Source organism: Suricata suricatta, chromosome 5, assembly GCF_006229205.1.
Source record: "Suricata suricatta isolate VVHF042 chromosome 5, meerkat_22Aug2017_6uvM2_HiC, whole genome shotgun sequence".
Taxonomy (NCBI): domain Eukaryota; kingdom Metazoa; phylum Chordata; class Mammalia; order Carnivora; family Herpestidae; genus Suricata; species Suricata suricatta.
The window spans coordinates 153,084,347-153,105,485 of NC_043704.1; the positions used below are offsets into that span (position 1 = coordinate 153,084,347).

The following is a 21,139-nucleotide window of genomic DNA, read 5'->3' on the forward strand; positions in this document are numbered from 1 at the left end:
CAGGCCGGACCCCGCGGCTCATCGCCTTCCAGACGTGGGTGGGCATAGGGCAGGGCTCACCAGTGTCCTTTCCAAGAAGGACAATAGTCGGGGAGGAACCCCCAAAGGGCAGGATCGAGAGGCTGAGAGGCCGCTGTGTCTCTGATTCAGGAAAGAATTCCTTTCCCGAGCAGGGGAACCGGGTTTCCCAGCAGAGTGGCTTCTCAGCGGGGCCGGAGCGGAATGCTCCTCCTGACCCAGGCGGACCTCACTCGCCATCGGTCAACCTCTCCCCGCAGGCTGCATCCGCCACTGTCCCTGCTGCGCAGTGGACGCCGGAAGGGCTCCATGGGCTGCGGGCTGGCAGGTGCGCAAGACGTGCTACCGCATCGTGGAGCACAGCTGGTTCGAGAGCTTCATCATCTTCATGATCCTGCTCAGCAGCGGAGCGCTGGTGAGGGGGGCGGGGTCCCTCCCCCGGACCCCCGGGGGCGTCTGTCACTGTCGCGGGGTCCTAGCCCGAAGCCCCGAGCTGTGGCTGGTGGAGCCGGCAGCCCCGCACCCAGCCCCTCTCAGCAGCTGGGCGGTGTGGATCCCCAAGGGCCCAGGTCATGCCCTTTGGCCGCAAGGGCGTGCGCCCCACTTCATAGATGGGGCAACGGCCTCTCAGAGGGCTTGAGGCACTTGTCCACAGTCACCCGGCTTGTCAGTCACAAAACCTCCCTTTGTCCTCATTGGTTCCCCAAGCCCCTGGCTTTCTCCGCCCCGGGGCTCCCCAGACGCTGGCCTTCTCTGAAGGCCCGGTACCAAGAGGGCCATCCTTCTCTATCTTGCAAGTTGAAGCCATTTGCAAGTACTGTTACCTGTTCAAAGCTCCCCTCCAATGCTCAGTCAGCCCTTCTCCAGATGGAATTACCGGGAAGGCTGGTCCAGAGGCAGATTCTGAATCAGATCTGGGGTGAGGCCCGAGAACTTGCATTTCCAACAAGCTCCAGGAGAAACTAATGCCGCTGGTCCGGAGAAGGCCTGACTCACACAGAGATTCTGGGGAATTCCTAAGGCAGGAATTCTGAGTTAGGCTTCTTAAGCCCCTGGTTGGAAGCCCAGCTTTGCAGGCCTGGGAAGGATGCCTCTGACAGTGTGGTCTCATGTCTCTGCACAACCTCAACTAACCTTCCCGATGGACCGAGGTCGTTGTAGACACAGGAAGGGACTCATCAACCCCTGTTGTCTGCACCTATGGATGAGGAAGTCACAGCCAAAGACACAACAGGGCGCAGCTAATTAGCCAAAGGAGGACGAGAGCCCGTCTCTCTTGACTCATGGTTCCGAGCATTTTCACTTCTTTTGCTCTCTGTGTGTCATTTACTCCCTAAAAGAATCTGTTGGATATGTGGGCACCTACTTAAATGCCAGACTTCCCAGGAAGGGTGCCAAAACCACCGAGCGTGTGGCGCAGCCTTGGGGAGGAGCAAAGGCAGGTGAGAAGACATGATGGCTAGGAGACAGATAATGAGGCGGGCAATGGCACCGGGAAGAAGGAGAGTCCCCAGAACAGGGCCACTCTGCCACCACGGGGGAGGGTGTGGCAGCACTGGAAGTGCCACAGGGTGGCGATTGTCCACTGCTAGAGTCATCTCTGTAGAGCGCTGGGGCCCAGCCCACATTGCAGGGCTGGGGGGGGGGCAGAGCAGTGACTCCCCCTACCCTTCCCTCTCTCCTGTCTTCCCTGATGAAGACAATGGTCACATTTGCTGTTGACACAGTGCTTTCCTCATTCCCTCCTGGCCCCAGTCTTTCCCCCGCGGGCCTTCTCTCCTCGTTTCTCGGCTCCACGCTCCTCTGCCCCTTCCCTCTTCCTGTTCTCCTTCCCCGCTCACCCCAGCTGCCCTCCTTCTCCCGGCAGGGAGCGCGGATCCTGCACCAGCTGCCGGGCCCTCACCTCCCCATCTCCTTCCCCCAACGGACTGAACAGGCTGGCACCAAATTTAGTCTTCCTTATGCTTTTACTTTGAGTACTTAAAAAAAAAAAAATAACACAAGTTTTCATCTGACAAAGTAAAGTGCAAAAAAAAAAAAAAGAAACAACCTCGGAAATTATGGGAAAATGCAAAAGAAAAAATATCACCCATTTTCCTATCACTCAAAGAGAATCTCACTTTGAAAACATTTTGGTATACTTCCTTCGCATCGTTCTTATGCATATTATGCATAAATATTACAAAACTGAAACCACATTTATGCATTCTGTAATTTCTCAGTAAATTCTCCAGTAAATAGACTCCTACTCTCTGACTTCGTGGCCACAGTGCATTCCATCACGGAACATGCCACTGTTTACTTAAATAATCCCTGTGTTTACGTCTAATAAGCGCTGACTCGCCTGTGTAGACTCCTCGGAAGACATTGGCTTCTTCCCCGTCTTGGATCCGGTTAGAAGCAGACCGGAAGCAGGGGTTCTTGCACAAGCAGCCTTGGAGGGCGCTCCCGGGTGAAGCCCAGGAGGAGGCAGGGAGACAGGAGCGAAGAGGCTCCCACGAGGTCCGGCCTCAGCCTGATCCCACGGGAGCGATGACGCATCAAGGCTGTCACAGAGCTGTCCCCACCTTGATGCAAAGGGGACAGTCACTGGCTGTGGCTGCCTGCAGATGTCGCAGGCACTCCTGCAGGCTGAGGCCGGCCCCCTCAGCCCACGGAGGCCCTCAGGAAAGGGGGCATCCAGCCGCTGTTCTGTCCTAGTAGCCGACCTCACAGCAATTGGGAGATGGGCACCCTGGCCCCTTGGACCAATAACACCTCGTGCCCTTAGGACAAATTCTTCTTGTTTAATGTTTATTTATTTTTGAGAGAGAGAGAGAGAGACAGAGCATGAGCAGGGGAAGGGCAGAGAAAGAGGAAGACACAGAATCTGATGCAGGCTCCAGGCCCTGAGCTGTCAGCACAGAGCCCAATGTGGGGCTCAAACTCACAAACAGCGAGATCATGACCTGAGCCGAAGTCAGACACTCAACTCACTGAGCCACCCAGGCGCCCCTTTAGGCTAAATTCTTGAAGGGAGCATTGCTGGGTCTCTGAAACCTTTGACTCCATTGCTAAATTGGCCTCCCCGAAGACCGAACCGGATCCCAGCCCCCAGACAGGTATGAGAGGAGCCACCCCCCACGGCCACGGCCACGGTGGCCTCACCCCAGTCCTTTCTTATCTTCCCCAGTCTGGTAAGAGAAAAACAACATCGTTTCGTTTGAATTTCCTTAATTACCAGTGAAATAGAACATTCTTTTTCAGAGGTTCATCGATGACTCTTACTTTCATTTTTGTGAACTACCTGTGAACATCCTTTGATGCTTTTATTTTTAAACCAAGACGCCATTAGGATCCCTTTGGTTCACTTCCAAGCCCCAGTTTGAGAAGGTTTCCTTTCTCCTTGGCTTTCAGCGTCCCTGCACAGGCTAAGCCAGGCTGCATGCTCTGTCGGTTCTAGGGGGTCCTGGTTTATCTGTCACAGGGTCTTTTCCACTATGTCACCAGCCCCCCCACACCCACCCCAAGCAGAGAAATCAAAATGATATGGACGAGCCGGTTCCCGAAGCCCTGCCCGGGGCTGAGGGCAAGACGGGCTGGGCCCTTCCCTGTCACCGGGCTCCGGGGCTGTGGGTCCGGACGGCCTACCATTCTGCCCCCGTTCATTCTTCCTTCCAGGCCTTTGAAGACTATTACCTTGACCAGAAGCCCACGGTGAAGGCCTTGCTGGAATACACTGACAGGGTGTTCACATTTATCTTTGTGTTCGAAATGCTGCTCAAGTGGGTGGCCTACGGCTTCCGGAAGTACTTCACCAGCGCCTGGTGCTGGCTGGACTTCCTCATCGTGAACGTGAGTGGCTCACTGGCACGTGTGGGATTGGCGCCCTCACCTGTGACGGAGGGCCGCACGTAACCAAAGGAGGCGTGCGGCCTCTCTTCACAGGCCACTCCAAAGTCCTGAGCACTTAGCAAGGCATCCAAGAATAGCCTTACACTCCAGTGGATGGTTAGATCAGACAGATGATTCTGGCACAGCGGTGGGGCTCAGTTCCCAGCTCCTAGGTCTCCATCCAGAAAGACCACTTCCTGCCCTCTGTATTTTATGTCCAAAGCAAGACGACACAGGTGGCTCTCAGGGGTCTTATGCCCTTGCATCCCCTGACAGGGCTTCTGGACCGAGGGGAGCTGGGGACCACACAGCATGGAGAATCTTCCCTCCTGCTGACTCAGTGGGCCTCAGAATCCCCTGGGAAACTCTTAGAAATGCAACGAACAAATGCTACTACTCCCAGAGAGTCAGAGCTCCCTGCTCCTGGGTGCAGTCCAGACATCAGTATCTTGTAAAAGGTCCTGACCACGTCCAGTGTGTGAGCAGCCAGATTGAGAACCACTGAGCCTGTCCGCCCTCCCCCCCCCCCCGGCTTCTCCCCACTGGCACTAAAAGAGACAAAGGGTCCCTTTGGAGAGGTGCTGAGCAGGAAGCTCATGTGTTCAGACTCATGCTAACCTGTGGCCGCTAACCCCTGCATCAGAGGGGTGACCAAGGGCCTCCCATATGATAGACCTATGTCCCCTCAAAGCTGTGAGGGGACCATTCTCAGTGAGATCCCCTAAGAGCCCTCTTGGCCCCCCAACACCAGGAGCGATCTGTCCCTCATCTTTAATAACACAATTCTCTATCTCTGTCCCGACCTTTGCCCTCTTGGCTTTGCCGGTCGGCTGCCTGCGTTGTTGGCTCACTGCAGCCCAGCTCAGGGTCCCTAAGGCAGGGGGAGACACGTGCTGTGTATGTCTCTGCCTCCCACATTCCAGTAGCCACCAGCACCAAGGTCTGCACGTCAGAGGTGTCAGGAACTGTGTCTGTATTTGGTGCTTGCCTCCTGAAGCTGGACGGGGTCCAGTACAGAACATTCTGTCCAGCCTCCTGTGCTGGCAGGTCCCCCACAGCAGGTCTGTGCACTCAATTCTCATCTTTCCTGATGCCAGCATGCTGGCAGCATCAGGACGCAGTGCCGTGGGGATTAGCTACGAGGCCCAGAATCTGAGTCATGGGTGGTAACTTTATGCATATAAAATAATTATTCATAGATGAAGGAAAAGGGTTTTACTGGCTTCCCACCTTTGTTAGGAGCACAGTCACTCTTCTCTACACTAGTTTAAGCAGCCCCCACTTTCAATGGTCACCCACTCATTCCATCCATCCTTCTCCTAATTCTTCCTTCTGACCGTCCATCCTTCCTTTCATACATCCCTCCTTCCATCTGTCCATCCATTTGCCTTTCCTTTTTCCACTCTTCCCAACACCCATTTACCTCGACTGCTTCCGTTTATCTTCTGTCAGTCCTCTCCCTTGTTCCGTCTATTCTCATACTTCTTTCTTTCTTCTTTTCTGCCCATGCGTTCATCCTAACCTTTCTTTTATCTATCAACTGGCCCTTAATCCTTCTATCTTTCTATCTTTTGATTCACCTTTCTATCTGACTGTTCAACCTCTAACCTTCTATTCACGCATCCATGCACTTTTGATACAAGCATTCCCCTATTCACCTTCCCCTTCTTTTAACCACACACCTACGCTTCCTTCTTTCCACCCATCCGCCCATCCGTCCATTCACCCCTTTTCCCTACGGTCCCCCATCCAACCAATCAATCTTCCATCCACTCTCTAACCTCTTTCACTGACGTATTGTATCCAACTCTCTCTTCCCATCAACTATCAATTACCTAACCATCCATTCTGCTCCCTTCATCCATCCCATCCATCAACTATTCTATGCTTCCATAGTTATCCTTTCTTCTTTCTTCCATCCTTCCCTTCAAATATCTATCCTATCCATCTTTGTATCCTTTTTAAATTTTTTTATTTTTTATAATTTTCTTTTTTATTTATTTTTGAGAGAGAGAGAGAGAGAGAGAGAGAGAGAGACTGTGTGTTCAGGGGAGGGTCAGAGAAAGAGGGAGACACAGAATCTGAAGATAGGCTCCAGGCTCTGAGCTGTCAGCACAGAGCCTGACGTTAGGCTCAAACCCATGAACCATGAGATTATGACCTGAGCCAAAGCCGGACACTCAACTGACTGAGATATTTGACCAATCATCAAATATCTATCCTATCCATCTTTGTGTCCTTTAATCCATTTTTCATATCCAACCATCCTTCCATCTTCCATCCATCCTTCTTTCTCTCCTTCCTCTCATCCATCCCAACATGCTTCTGTCTTTTCTTCAATTTATCAAATGTTTATTTATGACTACTGAATATAGGATTGTCTCATGAAGGGCTCTGGGAGATACAGAGGCCAAGAAATAAGAACTCCCTATCTCCAGGAGTTTACTCTATAATCTTCCAGCAGATAAGACACACAGAGAGAAATAATACTATTAAGGAGGTGAGGTAAGCACTGCTGGAAATAATTCGTGTCTTAGGGACACAGAGACATGAGCCTGTGGGGGTGGGGTAGTTGGGAAGACTTCATGTAGGAAGTGACAGTAGATGTATGGCTTAAAATGGTCAGGAGCACTGAAATGCAAAGAAGACTAGGGGAAGCCAATCTTAATTAAAGGATGAATCTAAGCAAAGGCACAGACACAGGTACATTTAGGAACCAATCTTATTTGGGTAGAATATATAGGTGAACCATGACTAAAAGAGTAGTCTATAGCTCAGGAGTCTGGAACTTAACCTGAGGGTAATAAAGTACCAGTAAACCTTGGGAGGCAGAGACACACATGATTATAATCAAATTTGCAGTGGAGAATGGATGAAATGGATGCAATCCTAGAGACCAGTTGTGAAGCTAGTGGCCTAAGCAGTGGGAGTGATGGTGGGCTGGGATGGAGAGTTTTGATGAAGAGACCCCAGATCTTGGTTGCTCCAACTATAGATTTTGCACATGAGGCAGCCTTCCCAGGGGGGCTGAGAAAAAAAAAAAACTGAATAGGGTTCAGCATGAAATTGGACCCAAACCTGCCTACCCTTTGTCAGCCAGACCGCTGGATGCCACCTGCTGGTGTTTGGAGCCTTGCACGGAAGAAGAAAGGGGTCCTTTCCATTCCAGTTTTTGTCCTGGTAGAAGAAGCTACTTATTCAAAGAATAGACAGTGCTTGAGGCTCTATGGAACTCACATGTAAACCCCTTCCTTTCTGAAGGTCTGGCGTACATCCCCACCTAGTTCCCAAGCCTGAATTCAGCCCCCCAGTCATGGTGCAGTTGGGGTCTTTCAAGACTGGAACCCAGTCTCTGGCAAGCTCAAGCCTATGCATATGGTGCCACCCTAGCACCTTCAAAGATCCTGGAAGGTGTGATCATTTGTCCACATTCATTTGTGTCCTTTGTAGTACTTGGTCAACGCTCTAAAAAAGTGAAAAGCTGGCAGACCAAATAGGGAGTCACAACCCAGTTATTATATCTCAGCCATCATCAAACCTGAATTTCATGGACCATGGCACACCCTTACTCTGACTGGGGTGAAGGTATGACCCGGACTAGTCAGGCACTGACCCAAGGCCACAAAAAGAATCAGGGGTTGAGAGAGAATTAGACCCCAGCCAGACCAGGACTCTTTCCGTTCCACTTTAATGAGCAAATACACCTGGGACTCACTTCAAAATAGACTCTCAGCATAACCCCCATGAAAGGACATCATCTCTCCAAGTCTCTGAAAATAGAGTTTCAAGGCTGTTGGAGCCTGACTGGTGCCTCTAGGGAAAGGGAAGATAATATACAGGGAGCTTGACCACCTACAAATCTACAAATCACAGGGTCATGGTGTGCAAGACTTTTTCTCAGAGGTTCAGGAAAGTGATGAATGAAATCTTTAATAAAGGGGAAGAGATTGAAGTCTCTCCAGACCTTTCACTGGAGTTCAGAGTAAGATGGGAGCCAGGATACGACTTGGACAGAGTAGAGGATAGGAGGGATTTCCTGTCTCCTTTTTCCGGGAACTTCCGGAACCTAGAGTAATGCTTTTGTTCTCTGCCTGCACTCAGATCTCCCTGACAAGCCTTGTAGCGAAGATCCTGCAGTATTCTGACGTGGCCTCCATCAAAGCCCTTCGAACCCTCCGTGCCCTGAGGCCCCTGCGGGCTCTGTCTCGATTTGAAGGCATGCGGGTAAGACCTACCTCCAGACCACTCTGGTCTGCAGCTTTCAGTACCCCCTGGTCCATCATGCCTTCCATGCCCCTGACCCTGAACTCTGGGCCCACCCCCACAGGTGGGCTCTGGGTCTTCACCTCCTCTGCTGTGACTTCGGTGGTGCTATCATGTGCTAATACTCTGGTTCTCCTTCACGTCCCTTTGTGAGCTCTCTTTCCTTCTCACCTCAAATATCGCATCCATCAGCACCCAGACTCACCCCTCCTGCTCTTAGTGAAGTGATCCTGCCTCAACATTTTTCACCTCCATCTCTCCATCTGCCTCTTGTCCTTATTGCCAATATTTCGGAACACTCCAAACTCTTCATCTTTCCAAGACAAATGAGCCTTTCCTCTGACACTCCATTTAAATGTGGTGGCACCATTGGTTCAGCACCATGGCCACCACCCACCGGAAAGCATCCTGTCCCACCCAGTGTAGTCATGGGGTCGTTCCTATGGATTCTTCCCTTTCATCCACTCCTTTCCTCACCCATTGCTGTCACCTCCACCTTGCCCTCACTGGCTTCCTCACAATGGAATACTCACAAACCAAACCTTTGAATTATGGGGGGGGGGGCGGAGGGGGAGGACAAGGGACCCTTATTTGTCCTCTCCTCTTCCTAATAATTACAAAAGGCTCCAGGTACTGAGAGTGAGGTTTTGCTTTCTCCCACCACTTTCTTCCACCACTTGAAGACATCCTGTTTTCAAAAACAAAAGTAGACTTTTTTTTTTTTTTATCATTTCTTCTACATTTATTAGCATGGAATCTTCTGTTAAAAAAAAAAAAGTAGACCTTAAAAATTCATTTGTATCTTTACAAAAACTAGGAGCTTGCAATTGAATAGTTTGAAATTTATTTTATTTTGTTCTATTCTATTTTATTTATGTTTGAGAGAGAGAGAGAGAGAGAGAGAGAGAGAACAAGAGGGGGAGGGGCAGAGAGAGGAGACACAGAATCTGCAGCAGGCTCCAAGCTCTGAGCTATCAGCACAGAGCCCAATGCAGGGCTCAGACCCATGAACCGAGAGATCATGACCTGAGCCAAAGTTGGACGCTTAACGGACTGAACCACCCAGGTGCCCCTGAAGTTTATTTTATTTTATCTCTAGGTTGCTGCTTTACAAATAAGCAAGTTTGTGAATATTGTTTTCACTGATTCTTGACTGCAGCCTACCTTAAACTGTATTTGTTAAAGCTCTTTTAAATTGTGTTTAAGAAGAACAAAGCAAGGCCCTAGAAGTCTGTATGTGCAAGCACAACACACACATTCACGCCCTTATATGAGCATGTGTGTAAGTTCACTCATCTTCTCAGTCCTGGGGAAACATCCTAAAACCTGTGGAACAAAGTTTAGGGAGAAGATCTAAGCCCATCTTCAGCTAAGAGCCTCTCAGTCTTCTGAGTCTGAATTATTGCCCTAATTAACTCACTTCTCTTTCTGCTTCCAAAAGCCACTGGTCTTGAAGCAGACTGAGTGAGTGTAGACACAAGTAGGAGCCACCAAGAAATGTTCCAGATCCTTTTACATTCCCCCCAGGTGGTGGTCGACGCCCTGGTGGGCGCCATCCCCTCCATCATGAACGTCCTGCTCGTCTGCCTCATCTTCTGGCTCATCTTCAGCATCATGGGCGTGAACTTCTTTGCTGGGAAGTTTGGGCGGTGCGTCAACAAAACCAATGAGTACCTTTCTCTTGTGCCTTTGTCTATCGTGAATAACATGTCTGACTGTAAAAATCAGAACCACACTGGCAGCTTCTTCTGGGTCAACATGAAGGTCAACTTTGATAATGTTGCAATGGGTTACCTCGCACTTCTGCAGGTGGTGAGTCCTGAGATCAATCATGTTTCTTCCTTTGGCTGCTTGATAAGGTGGAGGGTCTGGGGTCTTCCAGAAGATGCTATGTAGAGACTTTGCAAGGAGTAGCACTCAGTGTGAGCTAAGGTCACTCCCCATTCCTACAGACTAGCATGAGGTTAATGGACCTCACCAATTAATTCAAAGTCACAGTGGTGCAACTAGAAAAGTGTGGGATGGAAGAATAGAATCAAGGGATGCACCTGCAATGGGACTGTATCAGCTGATGACTTGGAATTCACTACTTATACAAAATAGACATGATAGAGCCCCCCGTTCAGTCTTCCACTGCATATCCCCTCCTAGATGGTAATAAGTTATATTGCACGTCTATTGTAATGATAGACAGTGATGACGGTGATGAGAGATAAGCACATTTACACTTCCATTCATTCATGCATTCATACTTTGTTCCCTCAGTCCTCTTGTTCACTCAGTCCTCCATTCAGTCAAGTGTTGATGCAATTACTTATGTATTTGTCACACGGTTACCCACACCTTCCTGCATGGCACCATTATGTATTCAACAACTAATCCCTGAGTAGCTGTGGTGTGCCAGGCACTGTGCTTAGCCCTGGCACACGGAGAGAACTGGCTCCAGGGGGCCCATGCTCTATGAGAAAGACAGACAAATAAGTGAATCAAAACAGAGTTCAGTGTAGACGATGGGCAGACACTGAGTGGCCTCTGCCTCTTGTTTCCAGGCAACCTTTAAAGGCTGGATGGACATCATGTATGCAGCTGTTGATGCCCGAGATGTGAGTCTCAGCCTCCCGTGACTGCTGCCTGCCCCTCCGTGGATCCCACTCACATCAGTCTATTTGAAACGGAATGAGGGTGGCTGGGTACCAGAAGAGGCAGTCCCCAGCCTGGCCCTGGCCCTCCCTGGAGCAGCGTCCAGCTGGCCCTCTATTGAATGGCTAAGCCAACCTCACCTGTTCCCCTACCAGGCACACTGCCCGTGCTTTTGCAGCTCTTCTGCTCACTGCTGAGGGAAGTATCAGCTTACCACTCCAGGACTGTGTATCAGGGCACTCTTGGGCAGAGGCAGGAACGGGGTGGTGGCGAGAACAAGGGTACTGTCACACCCTCCAGGTGGAGGAGACGGGTGCTGCTGGGGAAAGACAGTGCCGACGCCCTGCCCCAGATCCCCTCAACTGCCTCTTGAGTTCACTTGTGGGCTACGTTCCTGATTCTCTATCTGAGACTTGACTTTCTTCAGTGCCTTACAGCTTGCTCAGCAACCCTTCCCCCCGAGGGCGGGTTTCGAATGTCCACAGGGGTTCGAACTCCCACAGATAAGTTTGGGGAGTCTGTAGATAAATGTCCCAGCTTCCCTGTCCCTTAGAGGTAAAATTCTGAGGTGTGTCCCACACAGTTTGTTGGAGAACCCCAACAGGATGAAGTGCCAGTTGTCCCCCAGTGATGGTCTGCTTAACAACACTCCCTTCACCAACTTTTCTTCTGCTTAACCTGCCCCCCCCCACACTCCTGCTTCCTGGGATCACCTCCCAAGTAAGCCACCCACACTCATGTCCTTGTCTCAGGGATGAGCGCAAACATACACCCACCTGCTCTCCATGCCTCACTTTGTCTGTTCACAGGTGAACTTGCAGCCCAAGTGGGAGGACAATGTGTACATGTACTTGTACTTCGTCATCTTCATCATTTTCGGTGGCTTCTTCACCCTCAATCTCTTCGTTGGGGTCATAATTGACAACTTCAATCAACAGAAAAAAAAGATAAGTGGAGCTCAGGTGTTTTTGCAGCGGCGGTGAATCTTCCACTCCTTGTCCGCTGGCCTCCTGACTAAAGCCAACACTTCTCACAGCCCTCACGCCTGACTGGGAGCCCAATGTTTGGCCTTTAACACCAACTCCCACCTTTGCACCCTGCACAGCCCTCACCCCTGCTGGCGTCCGGAGCTGTGTCAGCAACGTCCCTGCTCCTGCCCGAGTCCCCACCCTTTCTCCCAGAGTGCCAGGGGCTTCCCAGCAAAACCAGGTGTGCTGGGTGTGTCCCAGGTGGCCCTTGGGAAATAGCAACAGGGAGAGTAAGGGCTCCAGCACTTGCTGCCTCTTCCTGCGCCTGTGACCCCGCACAGCACTGAATCAAGGAGGCCTCAGGAAGGTCCAGGACTGGCAGAACCCCAACATCCTTGGGATGGGAAGGAAGACTTGCCTCCAGGGATGCTGACTCAGATGAATAGGAACCCAATCCCAGATAACATCTCATATTTACATTCAAATACGAGGGCATTAGAAGTATAAAATGCCTTCTTGCTACCCTCCTTTAATCCTTTCATTTAATCCCTTCCATTCCTTTGAGGTAGATAGAGCATCACTTTAGACTTAGGTAAGCCAAGATCCAGAGAAAAAAGGGGTCACATGGATAAGCCACAGAGCACAGCAGTGAGAGCCCAGCGCTGGTTGTGGCATAATTCAAACCCAGGCTTGCCTTCCCGACTCAGCTACTCACTAGATGGCTGACCTGGCAATGTTAAAAACTTCTCTGAGCCTCAGCTTTCTCATCCATTCAATGGAGTTAATAGTACCTACACAAGGATTCTGGTAAGAGGTAAGTAAAACCCTGTACGAGAAGCACCTAGTTTAGGGCTGAGCCGTCGCACTATTATTGTAATTTAGAATAAATGTCCAGTGGCACAGGCATCCCACCTGCAGGAGAGCCTCAAGCAGAGTTCTGGGGATAAGAAGTGGGGCCCTGCTCTGTCCCAGAGGGTCTCAGCCAGATAGCTGTGAAGGGCCGACCAGTGTCATCAGCAACCTCGAGAGTTTTGAGACCATTCAAGCAATCGATTCCCCCATTTTACAGATGAGGAAACTGAGGCCTTGACAGGGAGCTGGCTGTGTTAGGTGATTGAATGAGAAAAGCCAGTGGTCAAATTGGGGGAGAAACTGTTTGCTGACTCCTTGCTCCGAATTTTCAGTGTGTTCCCACCCAGTGCTCCCGATCTGAGCCTCCAGCCCCAGTGAGATGTGTCTCCCCAGAAACCTTCTGTACCCACAAATTTTCTAAAATCTCTGAAATCCCATAGATCTCTACAGGTCTCAGCCCACATCTCCATCATTTGCAGTGATTAATTTACACAAACATGCTATTGAAATGGGAAGATTTCAAATTATGTCAGAAACTGAAAGGTGAGGGGTTGAAATGAAGGAGGTCTAGAAGGTCCTTGAAGAGAACCCAAACCTGAGGGAGGAAGGCATTTCCAGTGGTGGGATTTGACTGTGAGAGCAGAGGGCGGCACAGATGGCAGGGTCTTAGAAGAACCAATCACGGATTCTACAAAAACCCTTGGATGAATCAGTAACTATCCTCAGCTCCTCTTCAGAAATAGGTTAAGTGGCTGGGCCTCAGGGTCTTTGCTCCCGAAGGCCTTGAGGGAAGCTCTTGCCCCTGGCAGGAAGTGTGGTTCTAGAAGACCAGTGGATTTGATTGTAACGAGCAGACTAGATTTAAGGCTCAGATTCAAACTGATATTTACCTTTTCCTTGGGTTCTACCGTCAAATGCTCCCTACCCTCTGTCAAGGCAACACCTCCGGGTTCTTGCAGAAGAGAAGCAGACTTTGCTCCAGAGACTCAGGCAAGGAGTCAGAGCCGGGGCTCAGTCCTATCCCACCCAGGCAGGACACTGCTTAATTCTGGCCCTGACATCTCTTTCTGCAGAGAAGGGGGAAAGTGGAGATGTACTTCTTCTCCAGCCTGCTATGATTTTGGTATTTCTGGAAATTTTCACTGCTTTAATAATGGTGGTGTGTGTTGTCCCCTCTCATACTTAGGCGGCCAGGACATCTTCATGACGGAGGAGCAGAAGAAGTACTACAACGCCATGAAGAAGCTGGGCTCCAAGAAGCCCCAGAAGCCCATCCCCCGGCCCCTGGTGAGCCGGCTCCCGATTCAGCAAGGGGGGGGAGGGGGTGGTGCGGGGCCCTGGGGAGCCCCAGAGGTTCCCTCCCGGACAGTGTGTCTGGAAAGCCAGCTGATAGCCTGTGCCCGTACCTATGCTGGGTAGAGGCGGCCAGGGCTCTCTGTTAAGGAGTAAATCTGGGTTGAGTTTAGCATAAGGTAATGAGAGTTCCAAGACCCAAGGAATGAGAAGTCCGATAAAAGCAACTGTGGTCTTCTGGAGTGAATATACAGTTACTCCAGATTGACCTGTTTAAAGAAGTACTGAATTCCCCAACCAGTTTAAGGTTCAGTCACAAGACTCGGAACAGGTTAGGCTACATGACTGTAGAGGTGATTAAAACCCCGAGATGAAGGTTTTGGGTGGCTATGCAGCATGATCTAGCCTCCGTACATAAGTCTCCAGCCTCGCCCTGCATTCCGCCCCATGCCTACAGCAGACAGAGAGGAAAAGGCCAAAACCCAGCCTCCTGGAATCCTGGTCCCAGTCATGGTCATGGTCAAGTGACACAATAGGAATAAAAAGTTATGTTTAGACTGACCAAAACTTAGAGCCCTACTTCACTTTTATCCTTTATTCACAAGGACTCTAAGAGACCTGCCATTTTATTTCTCCATTAAATGCAATACCCCAACCATACATGTTATCCCTTTAGTTCTTCTCAGTCCTCCACCGGAAGACAGAAAATGTCAGACCTTGAGTTGACCTCTGTTGAGAGTGGGGGAACGGGTTTGGGAGTGGGAGTACTGCTATGTTGGAAATGTTCAACTGACCTTCTTCCAAGAATTTCTGAGCCATCCACTCCAGTAAATGGAATTGGCATCTTGTCCCTTTACATAACCCATCTGTGGTTGAGACGCAGTATTTGTGGAGAAAACTATAGGTACAGTGTAGAGCATAATGCCATCAGCCCTTCACTCCACCAAGGTAAAATCTAAGAACCTGCAACAAAGGAGTGGACCTTTCCCTGGAATCAGGGAGACATACCTTCTATTGGCTACGGCATTAAGAATTCTAAATCAAAGCATGGGGTTTGCAAAAGTTACTAAAAACTTCATGAACACGTAGCCTTGAAAACATTTACAGGATGAAAAAAATGCTATGGTTTTTGGATACACTTTACTTGGAAACGGTGATCACAAATGTATCACTATGCTCAATTCTGATAAGAAGTGTTATAATGGGGGTGCCTGGGTGGCTTAGTTGGTTGAACATCTGACTCTTGATTTTGGCTCAGGTCATGATCCCAGGGTTGTGGAATCGAGCCCATGTCAGGCTGTACACTGAGCATAGAGTCTGCTTGAGATTCTCACTCTCTCTTTCTGCCCCTCTTCCCTGCTCATGCTCTCTCTCTAATAAAAATAAAAAATAAAAAGAAGTGTTACACTGAGGGGTGACAGGACATTCAGACCTCTGTAGGGGCAGGGATTTCCTTCCAGATCCCCCATAACATCAAGATAACTGGGGTGGAATGAGCCTAAGGGAACGTCCTTAAGGCTCAGGGAGTAGCCCTCTGCCAGCCAGTTCACTGGGCAGGAACAGGCTCAGAATTAAAAGATGTAGGTAAATAGCTGAGCCCAACCAATCAGCATCAAGTCAGGGGAGAAGGATTCTGAGACTTACAGATACGAAAACAGCTGAGGGGGCGCCTGGGTGGCTCAGTTGGTTGAGCGTCCAATTTGGCTCAGGTCATGATCTCACAGTCTGTGGCTTGGAGCCCCACATCGGGCTCTGTACTGACAGCTAGCTCATGAGCCTGGAGCCTGTCTTTGGATTCTGTGTCTCTCTCTCTCTCTCTGGCCCTCCCCTGCTCATGCTGTCTCTCTCGCGCGCGCGCTCGCTCGCTCTCCCTTTCTCTCTCTCTCTCTCTCTCTCTCTCTCAAAAATAAATAAAACACACACAAAAAAAAGACAGTGACTGAGTCCCTGCTGGCCTTCACTGGTGGCTGGACTGATGCTGAATCCACATTTGAACTAGACACTAAGGAGTCTGTGCTAGGGACACCCCCTGGCCAAACCATGTTGGTACCTTGCCCTATACACTGCTCAGTCTCTCTATAACATCTCAGCTTCTCCCCTTTTATCAACCAATCCCAGAGGCCACCATAGCTTCCTCCTGTCAAGGAGGGCAATTTCCCTTGATAGGATGAACTGAATTTCAAAAAAAGACCCTGGAGAGGACACTCTCTCAATACAAAAATAGGGACCTAATCTTAAAATTCCAGGCCTTACAATAAGCGTGTAAGATAACACTTGGGCAAGAAGACCCACAATGAAATCACCATTTCTCCTGCTTAAGCCATAACCAAGACCCTCCAAGGTTGGCCCTCAGGGAAGCCCTCCACATGGATAAGGGAAGTGAGACACCACAACCCAACCGTATCTCTTAGATTTAGATGGGAAGGGAGTGTATTACTAATAAACTATCGACACTGCCTTAGCCTTAGTGGAAGAACATGGCTCTCTCCTTAATACTCTGTTCCAAACACAGACAACATTGTTTTCCCTCTGTTCCCCTATCATAGCTGAGGGAAGACTGGAACATTTAAATAAGACCTTGAAATCTTAGAGGTCCCACAGAGAAAACTAGCAGAGCAAGGGCCCAAGCAACAGCTGCATCTGGCTGCTCTCCAGGGCCCACTAGCCTTGCCCTGTCCTAGATCCTGGCTGGCATCCATATGGCAGGCAACAGCTTGGCATTCACCACCCAGTGGGATAAGCCGGATCATCCACCCTCCTCAAAGGCCAGACCCAAGCAGAAAAGAAATTCTCAGTCCCACCTAAGACTCACCTTCCCAGATCCAGCTCTGTTTTCACTGGAATGAACGCTCGCTCACCTTCTTCCCTTAGTAGTCCCGGTAGGCTGAGCTGGTCAAATAAAAGCTGAGCATTGACACAGTAGTTCTACGCCATAGCTACATGGGTGCCATTTCACAGCAAGGCCAACCTGGGATATGCACGCACACACACACACACACACACACACACACACACACACACATACACACCTCCTCACTACTGGCAAAGCTCAAGTTCTAAAATTTATGCTCCATCCATAGCAAAGGCTAAGACTTCCACAAGATTGGGAAATTTTATTCTATAACATTTCCTGCTATAGAAATTACTAAAAGCAAGTTTCATATATTCCACTTTATAGGAAAATAATAGGCTCTAGAATATCACATCATCAGTCACCCACTTGATCATCTCTGAGAGCACTGAGGGTTGAAAGAAGTTATCCCTGCCCACTGTCTAAGCCAAGAGCAGCAAGCCACTCCACTCCCCAGCATACAAATATCTGGGCAAACTCAATACCCATGCCTTAGTAATGCTATCACTGGCTCTGTTCAATTACAAGTTGCGTGATCATAATTAGGCCTTTATTTTTTGTGCCATTTTCAGTGATGAAATGGAAGTTAATAGTGGCTTTGAAATCCCTCTCCCACTCCAGGAAAGACATGGACCAGCAGTTATGCCCAGATTCAGGTCTACTTGGGTCTGATCCTTTACTCCAACCCTACAGAGTTGCAACCCCTCTCCACCAAGAAGCAGAAAACAAGACCCAGCGTCTGTCACAGCCCTTCTCCCATCTGTCTTCTTTGTAGCTTCTGTGAGCTCCCTGGTGAGATTCATGACAGGGTCCTCTCTGCCTCCATTCATGCAGAGTCCCAAATAGAGTGCACATTCAGTAAGTGCCTATTATACACAATAGAGTGGCCTTCTCATTTTATTTGCGGTATGGGTAACTCAGCTATGCATTCTGTCATCCATTCATTCATCTATTAATTGAGGATCTATTGCATGCCAGGTACTCTGCAGACACTAGGGATAGAGCAGTGAGCAAGACAGATTAAAGTCACCGTATGTCAGAGACCACAGTCCTGTGACATTGGGAAGCCATTAGGGAAAATCACAGACATACCAATTCACAGGCTGGAGAGATTGCTAAGAGAGAAAGAATAGGGTGAAGCATCCTGCCTAGGACTAAGCCTTGAGGTGCTCTAACATCTATGGATTGCAAAAAGAAGACTCAAAACAGAGCAGCCAGAAAGGCAAGAAAAGAACCAGGAAAGTAAAGGCATGACGGAAACCAAGAGAGGATAGTTTCAAGGTGGCGTGTGTGGCTGAACAGGTGTTCATGGGCTTACAGTATGGAGGTCATTGGTGATCTAAGAACCACCTCAGTGGCAGCTTGGGGACAAAAGTTATGTTGGAGTGAGTTCAGGAGTGGGTGGGAAACAATGATTGCACAACATGCCTTCCAAAATTTAGCTGTAAAAGTAAAGGGGAGGAGTAGGGTGGCAGGGAAACTTTTATTTAAGCTAGGAACAAGTAAGTCATTAGCAATTTAACTAAGGAACCAAGAAGTAGTAGACAAGAGAGGCCATGTCTGGCCAGACACCTTACTCCTCAGTAATGAAGCCAAAAGACCAGGAGCTGGTGTCAGCAACAAAGAAGAGGTGAAGGTGGGCTATATAGATGACACAAGCATCAGAGGAGGAAGGATTTTGCAAGGTGTAGAAGGAGCAAAGTTCTGGAAGATGCAGTGAGAAAAGAGAAGGACCCCAGGCCTGTGCCTTTGTCCTAGAGTACCTGGGGTGGGGAGAGAATGAACAGCCACTGAGTTTGCAGTTCTTTGTTTGTTTGTTTGTTTGTTTGTTTGTTTGTTTTGGAGGGAGAGCAAGAGAGAAAGCATGAGCAAGGGAGGGGCAGAGAGAGAGGGAGGGAGAGAGAATTAACAGTGTGGAGCCTGACACAGTGCTTGAACCCACAAACCATGAGATCATGACCTGAGCTGAAGTCAAGAGTTGGATGCTCAATCGACTGTGCCACCCAGGTGCTCTAAGTTTGCAGTTCTTGAACTCCTGCTATGCAGGCACTATGGGAACACAATGTTAAATGAGACATGGCCCCATCCTCAGAGAGCTAACTGTCTAGCAGAGAAGAAGAGAAGCACTCATGAAATTCTAGAACTCAAGACTGACTACAAAGGCTGTGGGAGGAGAGAGGAAACAAGTAGTATGGTACGATGTGAATAGGGAGATCTCCCTGGAGGAAGTGGGGCTTAAGAAAAATGGATCACTCAAGACTATTGGGATTTAGAGAGCCAAAAGAAGGGATGGGAAGGACTTTGCAATGGAGCATCAGCAAGGACAAAGTGCCTGATGACTTCAAAGAGATGAGAAAGGTAGCAAGGACTTGAATTGAGGCATTGAGGTAGAATCAACTAAGGATACGATTTTGGAAGGAGAAAGGACAGGACTTGGCTTCTCTTTGGATGTAGAGTGTGAGAAAGACAAAAGAGACAGACTTTCGAAAGCCATGTATGGAGAGCACAGCCTCTCTAGATGCCTCATGTATGTTGGCCAGGAAGGCCCTGATGTACCATCTCTTGTTTTCTCAGAACAAGTACCAGGGCTTTGTCTTCGACATTGTGACCAGACAAGCTTTCGACATTGTCATCATGGTCCTCATCTGCCTCAATATGATCACCATGATGGTGGAGACTGATGAGCAGAGTGAAGAAAAGACAAAAATCCTCAACAAAATCAACCAATTCTTTGTGGCTGTCTTCACTGGAGAGTGTGTCATGAAGATGTTTGCCTTGCGGCATTACTACTTCACCAATGGCTGGAATGTGTTTGACTTCATTGTTGTGGTCCTCTCCATTGGGAGTAAGTGGGCTCACGGCTGGTGGGGGAGCCCACCTCTGCTTGGGGTTGTTTGGGGTGTTTTTTTCAAAACCAACAGACTTTTCTGATACACATCATGTTATAAGGAGCCCAGTATTTGCTGTTCTTCAAGAACAGCAGGTTTAAAATGCCCCCAGGGCTCTCAGTGAAATGGAGAGTTTCCGCTAGCCTTCTCCAGGCTGCCACAAAGTGTTTTAGGCACCTACTGTGTGCATAGCCCCTAGCCTGAGCTTTGGGGGCTGTTGGGGATCATCACTCCTCCAGAAAAAATAAGATGATGGAGTTTCCAGTAGGCCCTATCTTGATGGTGTTCAAAGTGAAGGTGGTGTGATGTGAGGTGAGTCATAAAATACTTTCTGGAAAAGGAGGTGGCTGCCAGAAGAATGGGAAATACTAAGTGTTCAAAGGACATTCTTAAGTCAGGATCTGGAATTAAATCGCTGTAAAAGTGTCCACTGGGGGAATGTGAGTGATAGAAAAGTCAAAGGACCAATGCCAAGAGATCAATGCTCCGAGGGCCTAGTCTGGGTGTTGAATGATAGGCCCAGTTTTGGGGGGCCAATGGGTGTTCAGGGAAAATCGCTAGAGTCAGGAGCTGAAGTGGGGAATGGAGCCCCATCGCTGAGTGTGTGGCAATACTGGGGCTGGGCTGGGTCCTTGGATCTTCACAGCAGCTCTGAAGGAGCGTCCTTATCCTCATTTTATACATTTAAAATTGAACCTCACAGATTAAGAAAGTGATACAAGGTCACACGGTTTGTAAAGGGCAGAGCTGAATTTAGTCCAGGCTAATGTTCTTCTTTTTAAAAAAATTTTTTTAATGTTTATTTACTTTTGAGAGACAGAGTATGGGTGGGAAACGGGCAGAGAGAGAGGAGACACAGAATCCAAAGCAGGCTCCAGGCTCTGAGCTGTCAGCACAGAGCCTGACACAGGGCTCAAACCCATGAACTGTGAGATCATGACCTGAGCCGAAGTCAGAAGCTTAACTGACTGACCACCCAAGCGCCCCTAATGCTCTTCTAGTGAACTAGCTGCTTCTCAATAATAACCAAGAGAATGTCCCTGGCCTTCTTGTGGTTTAAGTGAAGTTTGTCCCTACAAAAACCAAATCCCAGAGCACCAGCTTTACTTTGCATTATAAATATATCCTGACCTGTTAGATCATGACCTGCTTAATTTTCATGTCAGGGCATAGCTGTGGATTTCATTTTCCACTGATTTACCATCAAAAGCTAACAGCATCTTAATGCAACTTGGCAGCATTTAATCAATCTCCCCACCCCAGTGCGGAAACACATCCTTGTGTTTATTTGTTGGTGGGTTTACATTTGTCTTCATGTTTTGTTTTGTTTTCCTGCTGCTACTGTGTTTGTGGGAGGTTTGTTTTGTTCGTTTGCTTTCCCAAAGTGAGAAATTCTAAAGGCCATGTTGATTTTATAGTAGAGAAAAGAGCTTGCTTATGTGAGTTCCCATATCAATACTATAGAAATAAAATACACTCAAAGTACTCTGATC

The 21,139-nt window shown here is 48.9% G+C and overlaps 1 protein-coding gene across 1 annotated transcript in view; it reads left to right on the forward strand.

Annotated features, from left to right (window-relative positions):
- SCN10A (sodium voltage-gated channel alpha subunit 10) overlaps positions 1-21,139 on the forward strand; it is a 93,000-nt gene that overhangs the window by 68,725 nt on the left and 3,136 nt on the right. The window contains 8 exon segments of the mRNA XM_029940880.1: positions 279-433; positions 3,679-3,852; positions 7,993-8,115; positions 9,682-9,966; positions 10,704-10,757; positions 11,604-11,745; positions 13,801-13,901; positions 19,333-19,603. Of these exon segments, the coding sequence (XP_029796740.1) occupies positions 279-433; positions 3,679-3,852; positions 7,993-8,115; positions 9,682-9,966; positions 10,704-10,757; positions 11,604-11,745; positions 13,801-13,901; positions 19,333-19,603 (1,305 nt within the window).